General features: G+C 53.7%; 4 protein-coding genes across 4 annotated transcripts; 2 read left to right on the top strand and 2 right to left on the bottom strand.

Annotated features, from left to right (window-relative positions):
* Positions 1–7,061: 7,061 nt before the first annotated feature.
* CCOS01_16476 (cyclin) lies at positions 7,062–9,184 on the top strand (the record flags this gene model as incomplete). The annotated part of the gene is made up of 2 exons (XM_060464612.1): positions 7,062–7,455; positions 7,515–9,184. The coding sequence occupies 2 exons, from the start codon at positions 7,062–7,064 to the stop codon at positions 9,182–9,184; spliced, it is 2,064 nt and encodes a 687-aa protein (XP_060304748.1).
* Positions 9,185–10,439: 1,255 nt separating this feature from the next.
* CCOS01_16475 (uncharacterized protein) lies at positions 10,440–10,685 on the bottom strand (the record flags this gene model as incomplete). The annotated part of the gene is made up of 1 exon (XM_060464611.1): positions 10,440–10,685. One exon carries the CDS (start codon positions 10,683–10,685, stop codon positions 10,440–10,442), a length of 246 nt encoding a protein of 81 aa, XP_060304747.1.
* A 3,153-nt stretch (positions 10,686–13,838) lies between these two features.
* On the bottom strand, positions 13,839–15,150 carry CCOS01_16474 (uncharacterized protein; the record flags this gene model as incomplete). The annotated part of the gene is made up of 3 exons (XM_060464610.1): positions 13,839–14,201; positions 14,273–14,668; positions 14,725–15,150. 3 exons carry the CDS (start codon positions 15,148–15,150, stop codon positions 13,839–13,841), a joined length of 1,185 nt encoding a protein of 394 aa, XP_060304746.1.
* A 698-nt stretch (positions 15,151–15,848) lies between these two features.
* On the top strand, positions 15,849–17,802 carry CCOS01_16473 (CorA-like Mg2+ transporter; the record flags this gene model as incomplete). Its single annotated transcript, XM_060464609.1, has 3 exons — positions 15,849–16,487; positions 16,578–17,221; positions 17,310–17,802. 3 exons carry the CDS (start codon positions 15,849–15,851, stop codon positions 17,800–17,802), a joined length of 1,776 nt encoding a protein of 591 aa, XP_060304745.1.
* Positions 17,803–19,529: the final 1,727 nt, after the last annotated feature.

Below are 19,529 nucleotides of genomic sequence, written 5' to 3'. Positions count from 1 at the left end.
GATGTTAAGAGCCTACTCGCGATCCCGTACGAACTGGGAAACAACATATGTGCCTCTTTGCAAGGCACACGCAAGTCTTTGGCTTCACGAGGGACATCCACAGTCCTCCGTAAGACAACGAACCTGTTGCACGGAATCCGATCATGTGTACGGATATCGTAGAATTCCGTCCTAGCTTGGAGAACAGATCTCCACGCTATTGTTCTGCTCTCGGAGTAAGCTCCTCGGGCGAATGAGATTTCGGACAGACAACGGTGAGAGTTTGTCCAATGAGCGCCAGCTGTGTGTTCTTCGCCCCTCTTTATCTCCCCTTCATCGACGCTGCCCTGCCGCCGAACGACAATCTGAGTTCGTTGGCCTGCATCCAAGACGGCAATGCTGGACAGATTGAGGACAGCCCTCCAATGAAGGTCTGCCGCGGGGCGGAGCGGGGCTGGCTGCGACGGAGGTGTGTGACATGGCAATACCAGTAAAGCTGCAGGCTTTCCTGCAGCTTGCAGCTAGACCGAGTGATGCCTGCGAACTGCACAAGGGGGGCGGTGGCCAGATGACGGCATTTCGAGGCAAGCAGACTCGGATCTTCACGTTCTCCCTCCCCCCTTCAGCAAACTTGATGCCATTCCCGGCCCCCAACTTCTAGAAGATTCATAGCTATGAATATCCGTTGGTGGGGAGAAGTTGTGAGATATTTGAGGGAGCATATCATCAACCCGGCCATTTTTGGTGTACGCCCGGAGTATTGCTTGACAAGCCTGACAAGGTACTTGAGGAAATACTGGGCAATGATGCCAAAGCTTGCAGGTTCGGTACGAATCGGAACAAATCTCGTAGTCGCCGGGGTTTAAACTGGCGGTCGGTCTCCCGCGCGCCCAGCCGTCTCCATTTCTGCCCAGTACAGAGCCACGAGTGCAGTCCGGCGGGCGAGACGAGTCGGTACATATAGCCCATGTATTGAACTGAAGAAGCCAAGACCATCAGGCGAATGAGCAACAGCAGCCGCCCAGGACCTTTGGCACTGATTGGCTGCTTGTCTCTCCCGCAGCGTTTTCCGTATACTTCTTGACAAACAGAGTGCTCCCTGTCCTGTGTCCCCTGTACTCCTTGCCCTCTTGATACTGACACTTTGCTCTGGTGCTCCCCTCTTATCTGGGGCCAGGTACTTCCAGCAAAGTATAGAGCATCCATGGTCTGCTTGGGTGACTTGTGCACATTGTGCACCTTTCTCGCAATGAAGATATGCAGCGTGTGGGGGTTTAGCTTGAAAGTACTGCCTCAGGTCGTTCCAACATGATTGACCTCACAAAAGTGTATCAGGGTTCTCGCCTGGGATGTTTCGAGGCATCTATTTGAAGGTCAAGCAGGTGTAATGTGTTTGAAGACCAGGCAAGAGCCATGCTTCGCAAACATTTAATATCATTCTCTATGTTTAAGGAATGATTTGAAGCGTGAATGGCCTTGTGCTTATTTGCGAGACGACTGCGTCTTTTTAGAAAGGATGCAACGTGCAACCACGTAAGCAGTTGATAGACAAGACGCGCAGACGGCACCCTCGGGTCGTGGAAGGAGGGACAAGATGGCAATATCGAGCTGGAGGATTATCGAAGAGTGAGGCTTGGTCTGTGGATCCAAGATAGGTACTCCGTAGAGGATACGTAAAATGAGATGGATGCTGGTGACAGTGTGGCTGAATCCACCGGATGCGATCTGTTCCATTGTCCCCGAGACGTCCGTGTTTTGTGAGAGTCCAAAACCAAGTTGGTGCACCCGTATCACTGTAGCTTATTAGACGGCTGACAAAGATGTAAACTAGGTAGAGCGGCTGAGAAATCGCCTCTGAGAAAAGGAAGCGCCGGAGACGCGCAACTGGCATGCCGTGGTCCGTAAGCGTCCCGTCGAGCGTCTCTTTTGACCTTTGTAATTCAGGAACAAAGCTCTGAACCTGAAGCGGAGTTCGTGGCGGAATCTGAGGGGGCGCACTTCGGTATCTCGGGGCTTGAGGAACCACTGAGTGTCACGGGAGCCCGTCGTCGGCGGACAAGTTGCAGCGCGGTATCCGTACCCAAGTTGGAGGATGAACCCTTTCTCAGCGACAGTTTGTCATGCTCCAGGCTTGCAAAGACCACTGAGCCACTGGGGTTTGGGCTCTGAGTGTGTATGAGGTCACTGTCTAGGGAGGATTCTGAGGACCCTAGAACGACCCGTCCAGAGGCCCATCGTTCCTGTATGGATACCTGATGGAGCTCAGGTTGTCGACCTCGGCAGGAAGTTCCGTCGGCTCTCGATCAGTAGTCCGACAGCGAAATTGGGGTGATATCATCGTTGGACGCGCTCTACGGCATTTCGGTGGAAGAGTGCTCGCGATGGTAGGGGCTGACGCCCTTTGAATGTTGCTTTGACTTTGTAAGCCGGGCCGCAGTATTCATACACTGAGTACTCCGTATGCCCCATCAGTGGTCAGGTCAATGTCTGCATGGCCGTGTAAACTCAACTCGGTAGCCCATCGAGATTCGCCAACAGCGCTGATTGGAGCTGACGCTTTTGTGTGGTGCGTGCGCGTGTCGGTATCTCTCGTAGGTGATTTCTGGCTGTGGCTAAGGTAATTAGGAGCATTGCGGTTGGCTGGCTTGCTTGCCCCGATTCCCCGAGCTCTCAAAGGGTGTGTGGTGGCATGATGAGACAGGATGATGGCACGCAATCTCTCCCCCCTCGAGATATTCCTCTGGATCAAAGCTTGGTTGTCTAGTGGCGAGACTTTGGGCGAGACAACAGCTGTTGTCAGTCGATTCTTCGAAGATTGTCGCGTGCGCCGGGGGTCGAGTGGGTTCGCTTGCAGCTCGCCGGATTAATAAATCGAAAATGTTCAAGGCCAATATCTCGTTGAGACCAGACTCGTGATACCCTCATAAGCACAAGCCGTGGCGTGTTCATGCTTACACGAAAGACACGGCGTGCTTCATCCCCAGGTTGCAAGGGTTATCGAAGGTCTGTGTCTCTATCTCATCCTGCAAATCTGGGTTTGTCGCCTGGCTGTAATTGCAATAACCAAATAAAGGTGGCGCTATAGCTGGAGCAGGTGTGGATGGGCGGAAGAGAAAGGCATGGGTAGGTCGTTGAAAGAGGGCGTCAATGTCTGCAGATTTCGAAGTCCACGGCACAGGATGAGGATTGATTGCGATGGCGTGGCGGAGGGGGGGCTTGATGGTCAACGATGACTCTTTCCCCCCCTCCTTCCCTGCGCTAGCATCCGTGCCTGCCACGCTGCCTTACCCCGGGGGGCTCCTTCTCTCTCTTGCAAGTTGCAACTGCACCTCAGTCTGCTCCTGCCTGGCCGGCTTGGGGCTGGGCAGCAGCAGCCATTCAGCGGTGCAGCTTGCCAGAAACCACAAAGGCTGGGCCACTGCAGAGGGTGTGTTGCTGCCGCACACGAGTGGTTGAGAAGCCATTTTAGGCTTGGCGGGGCTAACCTCAAACGACATGGCGTGGAACAACTTTGACCAATCAAGAAGGAGGTTACGACGTGAGCAGCCACTTGGCGACGGAAGATGCCAGAGCCAAAATAGTCGTGCAGAAGATTTGACGCAGGCCGTGAGGGGATAGCGAACTTGGGAAGAGCTCCAAGCTCCAAAAGCTCAGGCACCGGAGCAGAAAGCCAGACAGACAGACCCCAAGGTTGCTAGGCATCAAGGGGCGGGATGAATGCTACATGGAACGAAATGGAAATGGATACCTTACTTTGCAGTACGGTACACAGTCTACCACAAGGTCACAGTGCCGTTTGGTCTGGTTGGTGGCGATGGAAAGTTCGGGCATCATCTCGGGCTTTTGGGCCGGGTGGGAACAGAAGCAGAGATACCTGAACGGTCATGGGCATGAGAGGACAAGCACCGAAGCAGGTAGGAACGCAGTTGATGATTGAGCAGTTTGGGGCCTTGGCCAGAGAACAAGCAGAGAACAGATAACGACCTGAGGATAGCAACACTGGAATAGACACATGAGAGGTGGGTAAAGTGGAGTTTGGGTATGCAGCTACCAATATGTGAGAGAGTGTGAGTAAGAGGAGGCAAGGGCATTTTGGGGGCATTTGGTGTGTGTGTGTGCTGCGTGAGAGGTGTGTATGAGTAGCTGGATGAGTATGAGTAATAGCAGTAAAGATGAGTGAGGAGCAGCGAGGGAAAGACACACTCGCTTCCAGATGAGAAAGAGAGGTGGATGAGAGTGTGAGTCTGAGAGCAATGGAAAAAGAGTGGAGACGGTGGCTATTTTTTTTTTTGGTTTTCAATATGCCCTCCACCCCGGGAAGGAGAACGACGCGACCCACTTTGTATCACTGTATGAGCCAATGAAAAGACAGACGAAGAAAAGACAGTGGCCGAATGCTGAGACTCGCTGGGTGTTCCGGGCCCCGGCTGCATCCTTTCTCTCAGGTCTCCCCTCTCCCCTCTCTTTTTCTTTCCCAGGGAAACCGAGTGAGGTGTGAGGTGAGGTGAGGTGGTAGTGGCCAGCAAGAGGTCGGTGCAAGGCAATTGCAAGTGGCAGCAAGTCCCCATCTGCTCCTTCCCACCAACCCTTAGGTACCACCCTTCTACGCCTTCCAGCCTTCGAATCAACGTGTGCACAAATTCCCAGGTTCCAGTTCCCAGTGGCCCACACCAGTTTCCCATACCAGAATCCAGTGTCCGGTACTTGTCTCCATGTACCTTTGCCCGTCCCGTCCAATGTATCTTTTTCCTACCGGGCTTGCTCTTGCCTGTATCCGTACCGTCGCGACGACAGCAGGGTCAGAGTGAAAGAGAGAGTAGGAGAGACCTGCCCGTGGAGTCTGGCTGGGTGTGTGAGTGCTCCCCCAGGCATTCAAAACTATCGCCGCGCCCACATCGCCGTGCACCTATGTCCTCCCCCCTTCCTTTTCCTTTTGATCCATCGAACAATCGCCATCGCCATGTTCGATTCCAAGGTCTAAATTTGTACGACAGCGACTCTCCGAAGTCTGCTAGACGTGCCTCATCTCGGGAATCCCTGGGAAGAGACTCTAGACCAACTCTCCGCTTATTCCTTTGTAAACTTGCTTTCTAGGTCGTGTAGCAACACGTCTACTACGCCTCTCACTCTCTCCTCTCACTCCCGTCCTCGCCAGCAGATCAGTCACTCACCGTGTCCTAATCTACCGGATCCCTTCATCCTCGCCTCCAAGAGTCATCTCGGCCACCCTCGGTCACGTTACTCATCGAGCATCACCGCAACACATCATCATCATCCTCAACAACACACGACAACCGCCTGACCCTCGCCATTCCTAGGCTTCCTTGTTTGCAACCGCAGCGGCATTCACTTGTTCCTTGCGGCTAACAAAGGCATCAACCTACGGATACTTTCCATTTTCGGCACAAGCTCCACCACCAGCAACAACCATCACCATCCAGCCCAGGCACGCAGGCTTTCAATCCCTCTTACGCTGGGATATTTTGAGATCGGATTAAGGCTTCAATAGAGTCATACGCCTTTCTCATCATCACCCAACGGACCCTCTGCTGCCTACCTGCCTACCAGCGTTTTCACGCAAGCTCCTTGTCTCTCACAGTTACTCATTTTCCTGCCTTTCAACAAAAAAATATCTCTCCGATACCCTGCAACTATCTCATTCGGCTCTGACACATTATACTCATTCCTTTTTAATCAACTTGCCCTGGCAATATCCACGACAATAGCTCACACGACGATTACGACTCATCTTTCAACCTGGCTTCTCATCAGCTGACCCAGCATCTCCTTCGCCACACTCCTCTGTAGTCGCCAAGAGACATCTCCAGCCGAGGGACTCGAAGCACTGCCTGCAAGGTTAGTACCAAGCCCAGTTTGATTTTCTGCACAGCATTTTCCTCCCAGCCCAGCACCAACTAGCACGAACACGTCAAACGCCGCAAAAGTGGATGAGAAGCAGCATGAGTGAGTGAGAGTCATAGAGAGAGAAACAGAGAGACAACGCTACCTATCCGGCCTGCCTGTCACTCTTCTCCCCTTTGCCTCTCCTGGTTCTCGAGAGCGATCACGCACTCAACCGGACCACTCTTACCCACCCCCTGTCCACCCCCGGGGTCTCCTTCTCGGCCTTCCCTAGGCTGCCACTGCCACTGCCACCTTTTGCACCTCTCACTCACTCTCTTTCCTTCCCGCGCGCACGCACTCACGCACTTTGCACTTTCCCCTTCTCCCCTGTGTGGTCCCCCCCCCCCCTTCCATCTTCACACCTGTCGGTCACTTGGAGCCACCTGCCTGGGCGGCAACCCAACCAGGTTCACCCCCCTTCGCCACCCCAAACCCGAAAGAGTCATCCACACCCAATCTGGGGCCCTCGAGCCAGACTTGAGCCACCCAAGGGGTCCTCCGACTTCGTCACGCCAGGCCAAGTCGCCCCTCTGAACACGTTCGTTCGAGATACCACGGGCGGCGCAAGGCGAAAAAGAGTCACACCTCATCCCACCTGCTTGGATATAACCTCTCCTCGCAGCCACACTTGGCCCAGCGCCTTGCCTCCCCTCACCTCTCCCCTCACTCTACCCTTCCGACTCCGACTTCGCCTTCCTTTAATCAACCTCACCAACTCTCCTCTCAACCCTTAGCCACCCTATCATCACTCACCTATTATACATCTAATATTATACACTTCATCGCATCGCATCAATGGTGGCTCTGCAGTAGCTCACCATATAATCAGGACCTTTTAGCCCCTCCTATTAGATGCATTAAACATACGATGCCTCTTCGAATTACAAAATCTACTCCAGTCGCCCGTCTTGTTTCGTCTTCCGGTTTGATCCTTCGTGTAACGTCGGCTGTGGACATTTGCGTCTAAAAGCCGCCACCCCTATCTACGACTCTCAAAGACTTTACAACAGTAACTAGTAGCTGTTGTGAAGTTGCGCGTTTCTGATACGGTATCACGATCTGCTCATACGAACCCTTTCACGGTTTACCCGGTTGACTTAGCTTGACGGCGACTGGAGGAATCACTCCCATATCGAAAACCCCCAAACGCCAAATACCCTCCGCCACTTATATCCAAGATGAAGTACGCCACCGATGATTCGGCGGCTTTCATCAGCACCTACCAAAACAACACCTACAGCTCCTCCCTCGAATCCCTGACCTCCACATCGTCCGGCTCGGTTTGGTCTGCTGTATCCTCTCAATCATCTACCTCGACATCCCCCACCAACACCTCCGACTCCGATTCCGCCGACGTATATTGCTTGTCGCGACCCTCGGCCGCATGCGACACTGCTGTTAGATTCACAAGCCCCTGGCCTAGACAACCTACTCAGCAAGCCGCTGCTGCCATTCCCCAGGAGCTGCGACAAAACCCCAGACGAACCAGTGGGAGCGCCACCCGCTCTGGAGCACCCCCGACCCTGGTTCGCCAGGCTGAGCGCAAGGTCAACTTTGTCGACAACCTTGTTGGTAAGCAGTATTGAACATGTGTGCAGCCGTCCAGTCTCCTAATCCAATCGTCACTCTAGATTCTTCGACACAGATCGTCGAGGCCATCTGGCCCCTTTCCTCAGTCGTATGTCGCAATGAACTCGGCAACAAGGCGGTGTTACCGCTGCGCACCTTCATTCAGGAGACCCTGCGCCGCTCCCGCACCAGCTATTCCACCCTTCAGGTTGCGCTGTACTACCTGATTCTGATTAAGCCCCACGTCCCGAAGCACGATTTCACCATGGAACAGCCCGACGACAAGCAGGAGTGCCGCGCACTTCAATGCGGCCGCCGCATGTTCCTCGCCGCTCTCATCCTCGCCTCCAAGTACCTCCAAGATCGTAACTACTCTGCCAGAGCCTGGAGTAAGATTTCCGGGCTCAACACGGGGGAAATCAACCAAAACGAGATTGCATTCTTGCTGGCGGTCGACTGGAAGCTGCACATCACCGACGAAGTCTTCCAGCGCTGGACAGAAATCGTCTTGAAGTACACCCCTCCGTCCCCTCCCGCTCCCGGAACCTCCGCCCAATGGTATGCGCAACAGAGCTCGAACTGGAAGATGGTTATTCTCAAACTCAATCCCGAGCTGGACAATATCGAAGGCTTGATTCCCACGGCGCACGTCGCTCCCAGCTCCCGCACCTTACCTCGTCACCGCACCATGCTGCCGGCGGCGCAAGATGTTTTGGCTACGACCGGCGCTTGTGGATTGGGGTACGACTCAGCCGACCTTACCCCTACCCCGAGATCCTACCAAACCCCGAATATCATGGAGCCTTCCCCGGCCACCGTATACACTCCGGGCCGGCTGGCTCCCGCTCTCGGGTTACTTCCCACCCCGCGTCTGACGCCCCAGTCGAGCGGATACAGCACTCCTGCCGTGGGTGCTGCATCCCACCTCAGCAAGGGCAGCGCGATGGGCCTCGCCATGGCCCAGGCCTCATGCGTCAGTGCAACCCAGTGCCTCGATCGTTGGCCTGTTGCCAACACCTCGTCTCCTCAGGGTTACTTCCCCGTTCGTCGTTCTTCTCTCGCCACTTCAATCTCAACCGCGTCTTCTCCCGAATCCATGGTTTCTGATACCTCGCGCACCTCTCGCTCCTCCTCCATCTCATCTGCCTCCTCACTGGTCAACGCGCCGGCCCCTCTGGGGGTCCAGGCGCGATTCCGGTCTGCGAAGCTGTGCAGTGAGAGGTCAAGCTTGAGACCGACTATCGCCTCGGTTCCTGAGGACTACGAAGAGAATTGCATCACCTCTTCGCCTGAGTCTTACACCGGCCCGGTTGGCAGACTCTGCGAAATGTCGTTGGATACTCCTTTGGCTCAGAGAGAACGCGAATTGGATGAAATGACGCATGATCCCGCGAATGACGCCGCACGGGCACTACAGGAGCTTCAGAACTACCGTTCCGACGACTCTACTCCTACTGCCATGTCTTCCCGTAAGCGCGCTCGAGGTGTCTCAATCGTCGACAACTGCCTCCAGGAGAATGTTCGGGATATGCTCACCGGTAACTACTCGGGCAAGCAATGGACCCAGGATCTGGTTCGCCCTCGCAACAGCCAGATGGGCACAAACGACCGTGGCACCCCTCGCAAGCGCGTCTGCTGCGCTAGCGAGGCTGCTCCGGCTTACGAGGCATCAATGCTTCATTCAATCGACGGATACCGCGGACCGGGCATGTGGGAGGGAATTCTCAACTGAGCACATTGTGCACACCTCCCGAGATACCCACTGGTCAACAGTTGAACACATCTTGACCTTTTTTGTGCAATATCCTCCATTTCCTTTGTCAAAAACGAAATCAATACGGGGCGGCGGGATACGGAAAGTGCTAATGATACCACCTTGGCGGTTCATCGAGTCCTTAGAACAGCTTAGATGGCGTCAAGGAACGGCACGAAAAGCGTGATAATCTTTGCATGCATCAACAGGTCAAGGCATATGGGGGCGGTGGATGGCGAAGAAGCTACTGCGGCATTTTCGTCGCGTTTTGTGTTTGTACGATCACGCCGAAGAAGAGAGTTGATATGCGTTTTGAATTTTTTTGCGTTTTTTATCGGTTTGGGAATCGAGCTATCGCTGGTTCTCAGGCTATTTGCACTCTGGGATTTGGAGACGACAGGGTCTTCCGCATCGAATCGCCCGCGATCAGAGTTTGGGAGAGTGTGATTGGGCGCTCGATGGGAGATCCGAAAGGGGCGACCAAAACGAGCCATCAAGAAACACATCACCTCACTCGCTGAGAGCGGCACCTGTCATCCGCCGCGATTCATCGGATATGTTTTCATCACGCAAAAGCGCATGGAAACGACACGGCACGTGTTACTACAACTTCACATGAAAGCGATGAAGCTATACTCGAGAGATTCATAGCTAGCTTTTCGACCACGAGACATAAGTTGTTGCTTTGTCTGGCCTATCAAATCAAAATCTTACCAGATTTGGAACCGAGTTTTCTTCTGTGTACCTTTGTGCTGGAAACAGCCTTGTTGACAACGTGCTTTGTGAAAGCAAGTACCTTTGGTGTACTTGCGACTGCTTATTCATTGAACGGAGAGCTTCCGATGACTGCTAATACGGTGACATTAGGTGCCTCTTACGTTTGACTGTCAGTAGTTGAGCCAGGCCTTTTGATACGGAGCTGCTACCAACGTGTTGACCGTGACCAAGCTGCGGACCTCAGTCTGACCTCAATCAACCGTCCGAGACGGAGCCCGAGACGGGGAAGCTTGATGCAACAGACTACAAAAAACCGGTTGATTTTTCTTTGACAAGCGTTTTGACCCATGAAAAAATGACGAGATGTCATTTGGTGGCAGCGCGGCGGTTGCTGCTGCTGCTGCTGCTACCACTACGAATACCTTAACGCCCGATGGTTCGTCGGCGATAACGCGGCGCGCGGCCGGCTGGGGGGGGGGGGGGTTGTCGAAAGTGAGCGAGCGTGAGAGAGTGTGAGTCATACCGCACCGCCGCCGCCCGTGGTCCCGGCCTCCAACGACACCACCACCTCACCAGCGTCACCACCATTGGCGGTGACCACCGTCCAACCGATGTTCGGTGGTGGGTTTCCCGCTTGCCGCTTGAGGAAAGTCCAGTATGGACTTTTGAGCAAGAGATTTTTCTTTTCCTTTTGCACTACCCTGGTCACGCATCGGGCAGGGGGCCGCCGGGCAAGGTAGGTCTTTTGATACAGGTTTGTCATGTGAAGTCTGGTTTTTGTTCTTTTTTCCTTGTAACAAGACGCTAATGAGTGGCTGACACCCGCATATCGGTGCTTCTTCATTCTTCTATGAGGACTAGCCAGTCTCTAGTCTGGGAGAGGCCATGCGTGAAACGGTCCCAGGCGCCCGTTTCGGAGGTTTCGGGAAGGTGATGGAGGGACGATTCAGCATGATGTTGAATTTTGTTATATCACGGCTGCTTACAAAGATGGATGAATAGTGAGAGTCACTCACCGTTTTACCTTTCACACTTTGGGCTCCGGCGTGAGGGAATGCTGGTGACTATTGTCATCCGCGTAAGAGGGGGATGGATTCATGGAGCAAGGGGACGAGGTATGTCACCGAGTGGTGGAACGCATATTCTGGGAGGCGCTTATGGATTTCACGATTTGAGGGGCGGGTTTACGTGCCCGATGAGAAGGCCTTACACGAGGGTTCTTGAGGGCCTTTGGTTTCCTTGGATCGGAATGACGAGTGTCTTTCTCGTTTTGGATGGCGAGGGGGGCGTGGTTCTTGGTGTCACGGACTTACGATGGAGCTTGAGAGCCTGGAGAGCCTGGATTCTGAGGTTTTCGTCACGATGGATGGCTCGTTTGGGTTCGTCTTCGTAGGCAGACAGGCAGGCAGCCAGTCGTGTCGTGGATGGCGATGATGGGGGGCCGGGAGAGGGCTGTTTCGTCACGTTTTGCTCGACTGCCTGGACCCGTGGGCCCGTTCTACCCGCATCACTCTCAAAGGCGGCGAGGATACAGGCCGTGCTGATTCTCTGAAGAGTTTTCGAAGGTTTGTTGGATGACTCTTTTCGGATGCGAAAGGGCGTCAGATGTCAACTACACTCGATCAGGGACGCCGAGACGAGGGGCCCGGGGAGCTGGATGATCTGTTTCCTAGTGGAAACCAGTCATCGGTGTAAGTGATGCCTTTGCAGTCGGCGACTTTTTGGGGGTTTTCTGATCCGGATATCCCGGTGCGGTAAGTCTTCCCGTTCTGGCCGCCTTGCTCACTCGGTCAGCGCCCATAGAAATGTTTTCTTACTTTCTACGTCTCTATTTCTGTGACGGAAGTATCGACATAAGGAGAGGGGAAGGGGGAAGACATGACGGCCGGCCTGCCCGATTCAGCTCGCCGAGTGGAGAGGGGTATTCCAACATCTTACCCTTCGGTGAGATGATTTTGGGGTTAATCAAAGTTGGCACGGGAAGAGAGCTGCGAATGCGTGCGGCGCGGATACCGGAGGAGCCTACCTACCTTATGCAATGTATCTGTATGTGTTTGCAGATGTGTTCCTGCCCCGCAGGCCGGGCGGAGTAGGGTGGGGGAGGCACCGAGAGATCCGGCGGTTGGGAAGTGAATGGGTATTCCAGAATCTTGGGGATCACGGAGGTGTTTGACTGAGTTGCTCGAGGGGGTAACGGGGATCTTCTGATGGATTGTTTATGTCATGTCGTTTGCGCGCACGCTTTGGGGCATGGGAGTAGATGGGCTTTGATGCTTGATACCAGCAGCAGGAGGGGTGATGTTCGAGCTCGAGTTTCCTTGCTCCTGATGCTCATGCTCTTGGTCAATATCAAACCTAGAAGGTGACGATGGTATGTTTTAGTATGCAACAAAGGAGCGAGCTTCGCAAGGCAGGTGTGAGTCTATCTTGCGTCTTCTTGATGCGAGGAGTCTTCAAAGGACCATTTCAATTCCAGGGTACCTCTCATTTGGCTTACTCGCTTCTCCTCAAGTGGGCAGTTTTCCTCGGGGTCGGTGGTTCTCAGCCAGGCGGCCCTGAAACCTTGTGCTTGAGAATCAGAATGTAGCACTCAAGAGAATAACGGCGTTAGCTTCTTGGACCTTTCCGAAAGTGTTTCTCCTAACCATTGCTTCAACTATTGGGGAAGGTTATATGTACTTCGATCTTCGTGAGGTGTTTGCTCGACTTGTTTCTCATGCCTCCATTCAATCCGACAGAAGAAACGCACTAGATATTGTTGCCTCACTAAAATGTGTCTCTTGAACGAAATAAATCTAGTGCAAACACATGTGGAGTGAGGAACAGGAACTCACATACCTTCTATCCAACAAAATCATCTCATCCAACGAGGAAAGAAAGTAGGGCAATAGAAAGACTCTTCTTCCTCTAGGTATCCGTTTTGATAAACGTCAACCGACCAGTTTACTATCAAAAACCCTTAGGACTGCAAAAAGCAAACGCCCAGCTTCCACAACCGGGAGAGAGCTCCGCAACATTGTGGTTCCCTCGCCTCCTTTGACTCCCAACAGACAAACGACAAAATCGACTGCGCCAAAAAACTTGCGGCCCAATTCCAAAAAGGAAACATACCCAAAAAACGCAAAAGATTAAGCAGTTCTCCCCTTCCAGAATCGAACTAGAGACCTTTCGATGACAATGTAACCATTACAGTCGAACGTGATGAACCAACTACACCAAGGGGAGGATCGGAGCTATTGCTCCGCTCGGTGTTGGAGTTCGGGGGGTGACAGCAATCCTAAGTACCTCTTCGCCCCACAACGCCAAATCTTTGCGACAAATTCCCACAGGAGGTCCACAGACATCATTTAACGCAAGATAGGAAAATCTTGGTCTACAATATCCTGCCCGTCTCATTTTGCATCCAAGTAAACAAAGTGATTGTCTGTGCCCCTCTGCCCGTGCTGTCACCAGCAAGCGGTTTCTTGGTACCACACATTTGATGTAGTCGTGATACATGATTAAGCAGTTCCTCAACGATGCTAGCCTTACTGCTACCTTCCTAGGCTTTTCGGGGTGCATTTAATCCAATTACTTTTCTTGTTTTCGAGAGAATTGGCTAAGTAAGGATAGCACCAGTGACAATGATGGCAATAGTAATAGGATGTAGGGACGTGAAGTCAGCGGATGTCCATGCCGCTCACTATGATAGTTTTGAAGCAGACACATGAAAAAGCTGATTCTTTTTCGTATCTTGATATCTCAAACTCAAGATCCCACTTGGCCCGGATTGCTCATGCTCATCCTGTCTCACTCGTCGCCCATACACCCGGATTACATTACAATAGGCATGTAAGTCCCGTAAGCTCATAAGTCATATGCAACACCAATGCATGCTTTTCAATCCACATAGGCTGTTCCCTTCCGTCTGTACTTTTCAACGGTTCCGCGGCTGGGGTAGAAGACCAGCAGCCATGATAGAAGACGGCGCCAATCGATCGTGGCGGCTAAGTCTTGATGTAAGCAGATCGACCACGCGGCGATGGTACTCAATCATCCGTTTCTCAAGTTCAACGAGCTCAAACAGAGGCCCCGCGGTACTGCGGGCCCTCGCAGCTAGCAGCCGACCAACTTTATCGTGCTCTTCCTCCAGAATTTCGAGCGGCCACAGCGACGCGTTGTCTTCCACTGCGTGAGAGGGGAAATAATCTTCCACCAGGAGGAGCACCTCGATCAAGCGGCCGTCTAGGTTGCCTGGACTGCGATGCGTGACGGCATTTTGGAGGCCGACGCGAAGAGTCTGTGTGCGTGTTAGCAAGCCCCCTTAAACTTGCTGCAAGTACAATGCTTTCTAGCTAGATGTCAACTTACTTCCCAGGTCTGACTGTCTGGCTGAATCTTGGCGCCGCCTCTCCGGAGCCAGAAAAGGAGCCTCTGCTGCTCGAGCGTCCACGGGCCGGTGAGGATATCGTCTGGGATCGTCGTCTTTGGGTGTACATCGACGTAAAAGTCGAGTGCCGGTTTCGAGCCGTTGAGGCCGTAGGAGAGCCAGTCGTATTCGAAACAGCCGCGGGAGTCAAAGTGGCCGAAGCCGCCTATTCGATCGTGCGGTGATTCGAGGGGGTTATCCTGTTCTGTATCTTCTTCATTCTTGAGGCTCACGTGGGAGTGTGAGTACCACCTGTTACGAGCGAAGCGCCAAGCCCAGACCTGTCGGGCCTCAAAGATGACGTCTACGTTGATCCATGGACTGCTCAGTAGCGAAGACTGGTCATAAAAGTCAGCAAGATGGAAAGTTTTCCTGCGGTGAAATTGAGTCATACCTGAAATTCAGAATCACCTGGGAATAACTCAGGGAAGCTCTCATAACGCCATAGTCCTCGCCCGTCGTCTGCGGCGCCTTGTTTCAAAGCCGTCTTGATCACTCGCTTATCGACACCAAACCAGCAGTCCCAGGTCGGATGGAAGGCGGCGATGATGATGTTGACAAGAGTAGATCGCCCAGACAGCAGAGCGCCGATGCGCGGGCTGCAACGGGGAAGATTGAGATTCTCACTGAGGATGAATATATGCTCGGCGATCTCAAGGGGAAAGTTCTGCTCAAAGAGCGAGAAGCGTTTGGCGACTGGACGACTTGCAAGGCGTGACGCCCGCTTCTTCGCCAGTGATGATGATGATTCCTTGGTCTGTGGTTTGGAGGAAGCGGTTTTGCCACGCTTGCCTCGGACTTTGATCGGGGTCAACTGCATGATCTGCCCATGGACAGACAGCCACCTTTCTCCCCGTTTGCGCTCTCTCTCGCTCTCTCGTATCCCCAGACGGGCTTTTATCTCTGCGGTCTCATTTCAGAGATGAGAGTCGAAAATAATTGCCGAGCTTGATAGACCTTTCTATGAGAGGGGTATCAATGAGGATGGTTTGAAGAAAAAGCTGGAGCTGAGGTAAGAATGGTGTAAGTGAAAAACCTTGTGCCTCCAACTATCAAACCTCGTCTGGACTTCAAAGGGACGATGCGCTCGGCAGTTGAGATACTATGCAAAAGAAGCCAAAGAGAAATACTGCAGCCAAGCAGGCGTGCCAGATTGATTGCAGATATTCTTGCCTCCCCGTGAAAACCCTTCAACAAATGCCCTTTTTTTTTTCGCTCAACCCGCTAATTAAGTTACTGGAGGGTCCTCGAGATTTCCCCCCCTGTGGGTTTCGTACTGTGCGAGAGCCGTATTGAATGACATCAAAGACTGTCCGTGATCACCTGGACCGTGCAGCAGTGGTCCCAACTTTAAACTCTCTGCGAAAACGACCAAAAAAAAAAAGTTGGTTGAGTGACGACAATTGAGAGCTTTCGCGTCGCCAATTCCGACCCTGCAGACCACCGTGCAAGTGAACCCGACAACCTCCACGAGGGAAGCATAAAAAATTATATGCGGTGAAGGGTCCTTCGACCGCGATGCCTCCCGCGATGCAGACTCGAGTACCCTCGACAAATCTGCTCCGATTCCTGCGGTCGCAAACGGAGGCCCCAATCTTCAGCAGCCGGAACCAAGGCATCGATTCCGCCGCCTGTATCTCCCGATGTGGCGGCTCCCCTCGACCAGCAGCTCAATACTCCCGGTGCCTCGCGAGGCGGACCCCAAAGACGGGCACGAGATCCCTCTCGAGTGCGACGACGACGACGACGACGAGCTGTAGACGACCCGAGCTCCACATCACCGCCGCGGCCCGGATATCCCGCAGGCCAAGAGCCCTCGAACCACTAGCGACAGCAGCATCGTCGTCGCCCTCGACGGCCACCGCCTTCTTTAGCACAACCCGCGTGAGGCAGGATGCCTGTGACGACGACCCATCGGCCCCCCGCCGGCGGACCTGGAAGGAGAAGCTCTGGGGCATCAGGAGCTGGGGCGGCGCCAAGGCGCTGAAGCCCAACGACCTCCCCTTCCACGACGAAGGGGGCTCCATGTTCAACAATCGCCGCGTTCTGACTGCCAAAGCTGCGCTTGAGCCGAGGCTGCGGTGCACAGAGGTGGACGAGAACGGCGAGGTCATCTTGGTGGATGGCGAGTTCAAGAAGACGGAGCTCATCGCAAAGGTGAGAGAAGTGCTCCATGGGGGAATAGATAATGAGGGAGACTCGGTGATGAGAGACTGGATCGCTGACGAAAGATATGATATTTTGTAGTACGGCCTGCTACCCCGCGACTTGCGAAAGATTGACTCGTCAAACCTCCCTCACATCTTTGTCCGCCAGTCCGCCATCCTCCTCAACCTCCTCCACCTCAAAGTCCTCATCAAAAAGGACCGCGTCCTCCTCTTCGACGTCTACGGCTCAAAGACGTCCTACCCGCAATCTGCCTTCATGTACGACCTGCAAGGCAAGCTGAAACAGAAAAACGCCCAGGGCGGCGGCGGCAACGGCGTAGGCGGTCTCCCCTACGAGTTCCGCGCTCTCGAGGCCGTCCTCACCTCCGTGACGTCGGAGCTCGAGGCCGACTTCGAGTCCGTCCGGGACCCCGTCATCCGCGTCCTCAGCGAGCTCGAGCACGACATCGACCGCCACAAGCTGCGCGTCCTACTCATCCTCTCCAAGCGCGTGAGCACCTTTGAGCAAAAGGCCAAGCTGGTCCGCGACGCCATTGAGGAGCTGCTCGAGGCCGACGACGACCTGGCTGCCATGTACCTCACCGAAAAGGCCCACGACCTCTACCGCGGCGTCGACGACCATACCGAGGTGGAGCTGCTGCTGGAATCGTACAACAAGCTCTGCGATGAAATCGTCCAGGAGGCTCAGAACTTGGTGTCTGGCATCCGCAACACTGAGGAGATGTAAGCCCCCCCCCCTTTTCTACTCCCAAAAGCGACTCTCGAGGCTTCCACAATTCGAACACATCACTAACATGGAAAACCCACCCAGCATCCGCGCAATCCTAGACGCCAACCGCAACGCCCTCATGCTCCTAGACCTCCGCTTCAGCGTCGGCACCCTAGGCCTAGCAATGGGCACCTTCCTCGCGGGCCTCTACGGCATGAACCTCGAAAACTTCATCGAGGACACCAACTGGGGTTTCGCCGGCGTCACAATCACCTCGACAATCTGCTCCCTCATCGTCTGCTGGTACGGCCTCGTCAAGCTCCGCAAGGTCCAGCGCGTCAAAATGATGTTTGACGAGCGCGGGCCCCTGACGCGCAACACTCGCTCCCTGCTGTCGTCGTCGTCCTCGTCTTCCTCCTCGTCATCGTCAGCGCACGCTCAGCAGCAGGCCGTCGGTCAACAGCACTGGTTCCAGGACGACGGGCCGGGGAGCCAGCTGGACGCGAGGAACCGCGAAAAGATGCGGCGCGTGACGAATCAAAAGGCTGCTGCGGCGGCGAATGCCAAGAGCACGACCAAGAAATGGTTCCAGTGAGCTAAGCCTCGGTAGCGACAAAGAAGAAAACGAAACAGGAAACAGGGAGAAAAAAAGAAACGAATTCCAACGGGCAGGGCATGAAACAGAAGAGCAAACCACCGACAAAGCCCGACATCGTCTTCCTATGGGCTGCTTCCTGCATGCCTTTTGCACGTCAGCCTTAAGCGCGGCGATCGCGTCTTTCTCCAGAGCAGGGAAATAACAGAAAACCACATGAGCCTTTCATCAGCGAAAGGTAGACTGTTCAAGCATTTGAAGGCTTGGTGCGAAAAAACTCAATCCCTAGAACGGACTGTACGACGGCGGCGGCGTTTCCGGAAGCAGGCGCAAGGCGCAGAGGAAAGGAAAAAAAAGAGTTATACGAGCGCTAACGAGCAACATTTTTTTTTCTCCCCCCTCTCTTCCTCTTTTTTTCTTACCATTCGTAATTCTGTACAACACATGCGGCTTGTATATTGTCAAGGTTTCTTTCCTCCACACGGGAGACAAATCACCATCTTCTCAGCTCATTAGAAGGAGAGAGAGCCTGTAAATACTCCGTTGCGCGGCTAGAAAACACACACCCCTGTACGAACAGCATAGTAACTATACCCAACACAACCCCCCAATAGATTCGATAGACACAAACAGACCTTTCCAATCCAAAGAGATTCAATGGCGTTTCCTGGATGCAGTCTTCCTCGAGGGATCCCACTGTTAGTATTGTCGGTTTCTGTATCATCGAGACTTGTCAATTCCCAGACGCCTATCCGAACTTTTGTTCGACTGTACGAAGCACTACAGCTGATAGCTTGCAGCAAGGCACTGCCCGCCTCTCTTTCAACAAGCACTTGGATATGGCCCCCGCAAGTTATCGAAGCAGCAGCACCAATGCCCGGTGGCGACTTCAAACTTTTCTCAGCCTCTTCCCATTCCATCGAGATGGGCTTGCGAAAAGAGGGCACCCAGACTTGAGGAAAGTCGGTGATTGCACAAAGACGCTAGGGTTAACGCTTTCCTTTGATCGGCTGGAACAAGAAAGAGCGTCGACCGGAAACGTCAAAGTCGGGTTCCCAGCCGGCATCGATTCGATGGTACTTACCCACCCAAGCCACCTATCTGCACTTGACGGCAGAAGCAGGGTGACGAGGCGATGAAGAAACGAGAAACCTCAAACGACTTCGTCTATTGGCATCAGAGAGCCCGCTGCTGCAGAAGAGAAGTTACTCCCCCTCTCTTTTGCGGTTCTAGGTCAGCCAGAGTTCCGCATGGCATGTCCGAGCGAATCAGCCCAATATCAGTACCGCTGCCACGAGGGGATGCGCTGGTTCGCGAAGCTTTGGCAGGTAAGCCACTACTACTAGCCGCATCAAGAGGCTAGCCGGACCTCAAATTGAGAAACGGCGTGGAGGGTCAGAGCTCCCTCAACCAGATCACAGTGACGAGAGTCTGATGTGCTGCTGCTCTCAGCTGTTGAAAGACGGGCTCGGGAGTCTGTGACTGCATTTAGGTGCATTGGGCAGACAAGGGCTGCTGAGACCACCCTTACCCCGGCTTTCGTGGAAGGCGTACGGTGTTATGTAGACGACTGACTCGAGCGTAGGGTGGCATTGCATTCCGGTGTGGTCTTTGCTAGCAAACGGCCTGGGAGGAAGCCATAAAGTACTGCCACGTTGTGAAAAGCGGTGTACTTCGAGACCTTGGTAGCTTTCCTTGATCAAAGTTGGGTACCATGTCATCTCTGG

Source organism: Colletotrichum costaricense, assembly GCF_030867565.1.
Source record: "Colletotrichum costaricense strain IMI 309622 chromosome Unknown Scaffold_31.1, whole genome shotgun sequence".
Taxonomy (NCBI): domain Eukaryota; kingdom Fungi; phylum Ascomycota; class Sordariomycetes; order Glomerellales; family Glomerellaceae; genus Colletotrichum; species Colletotrichum costaricense.
Note: the sequence above shows the minus strand (reverse complement) of the source record. Positions and strands in the feature narration are given on the sequence as shown.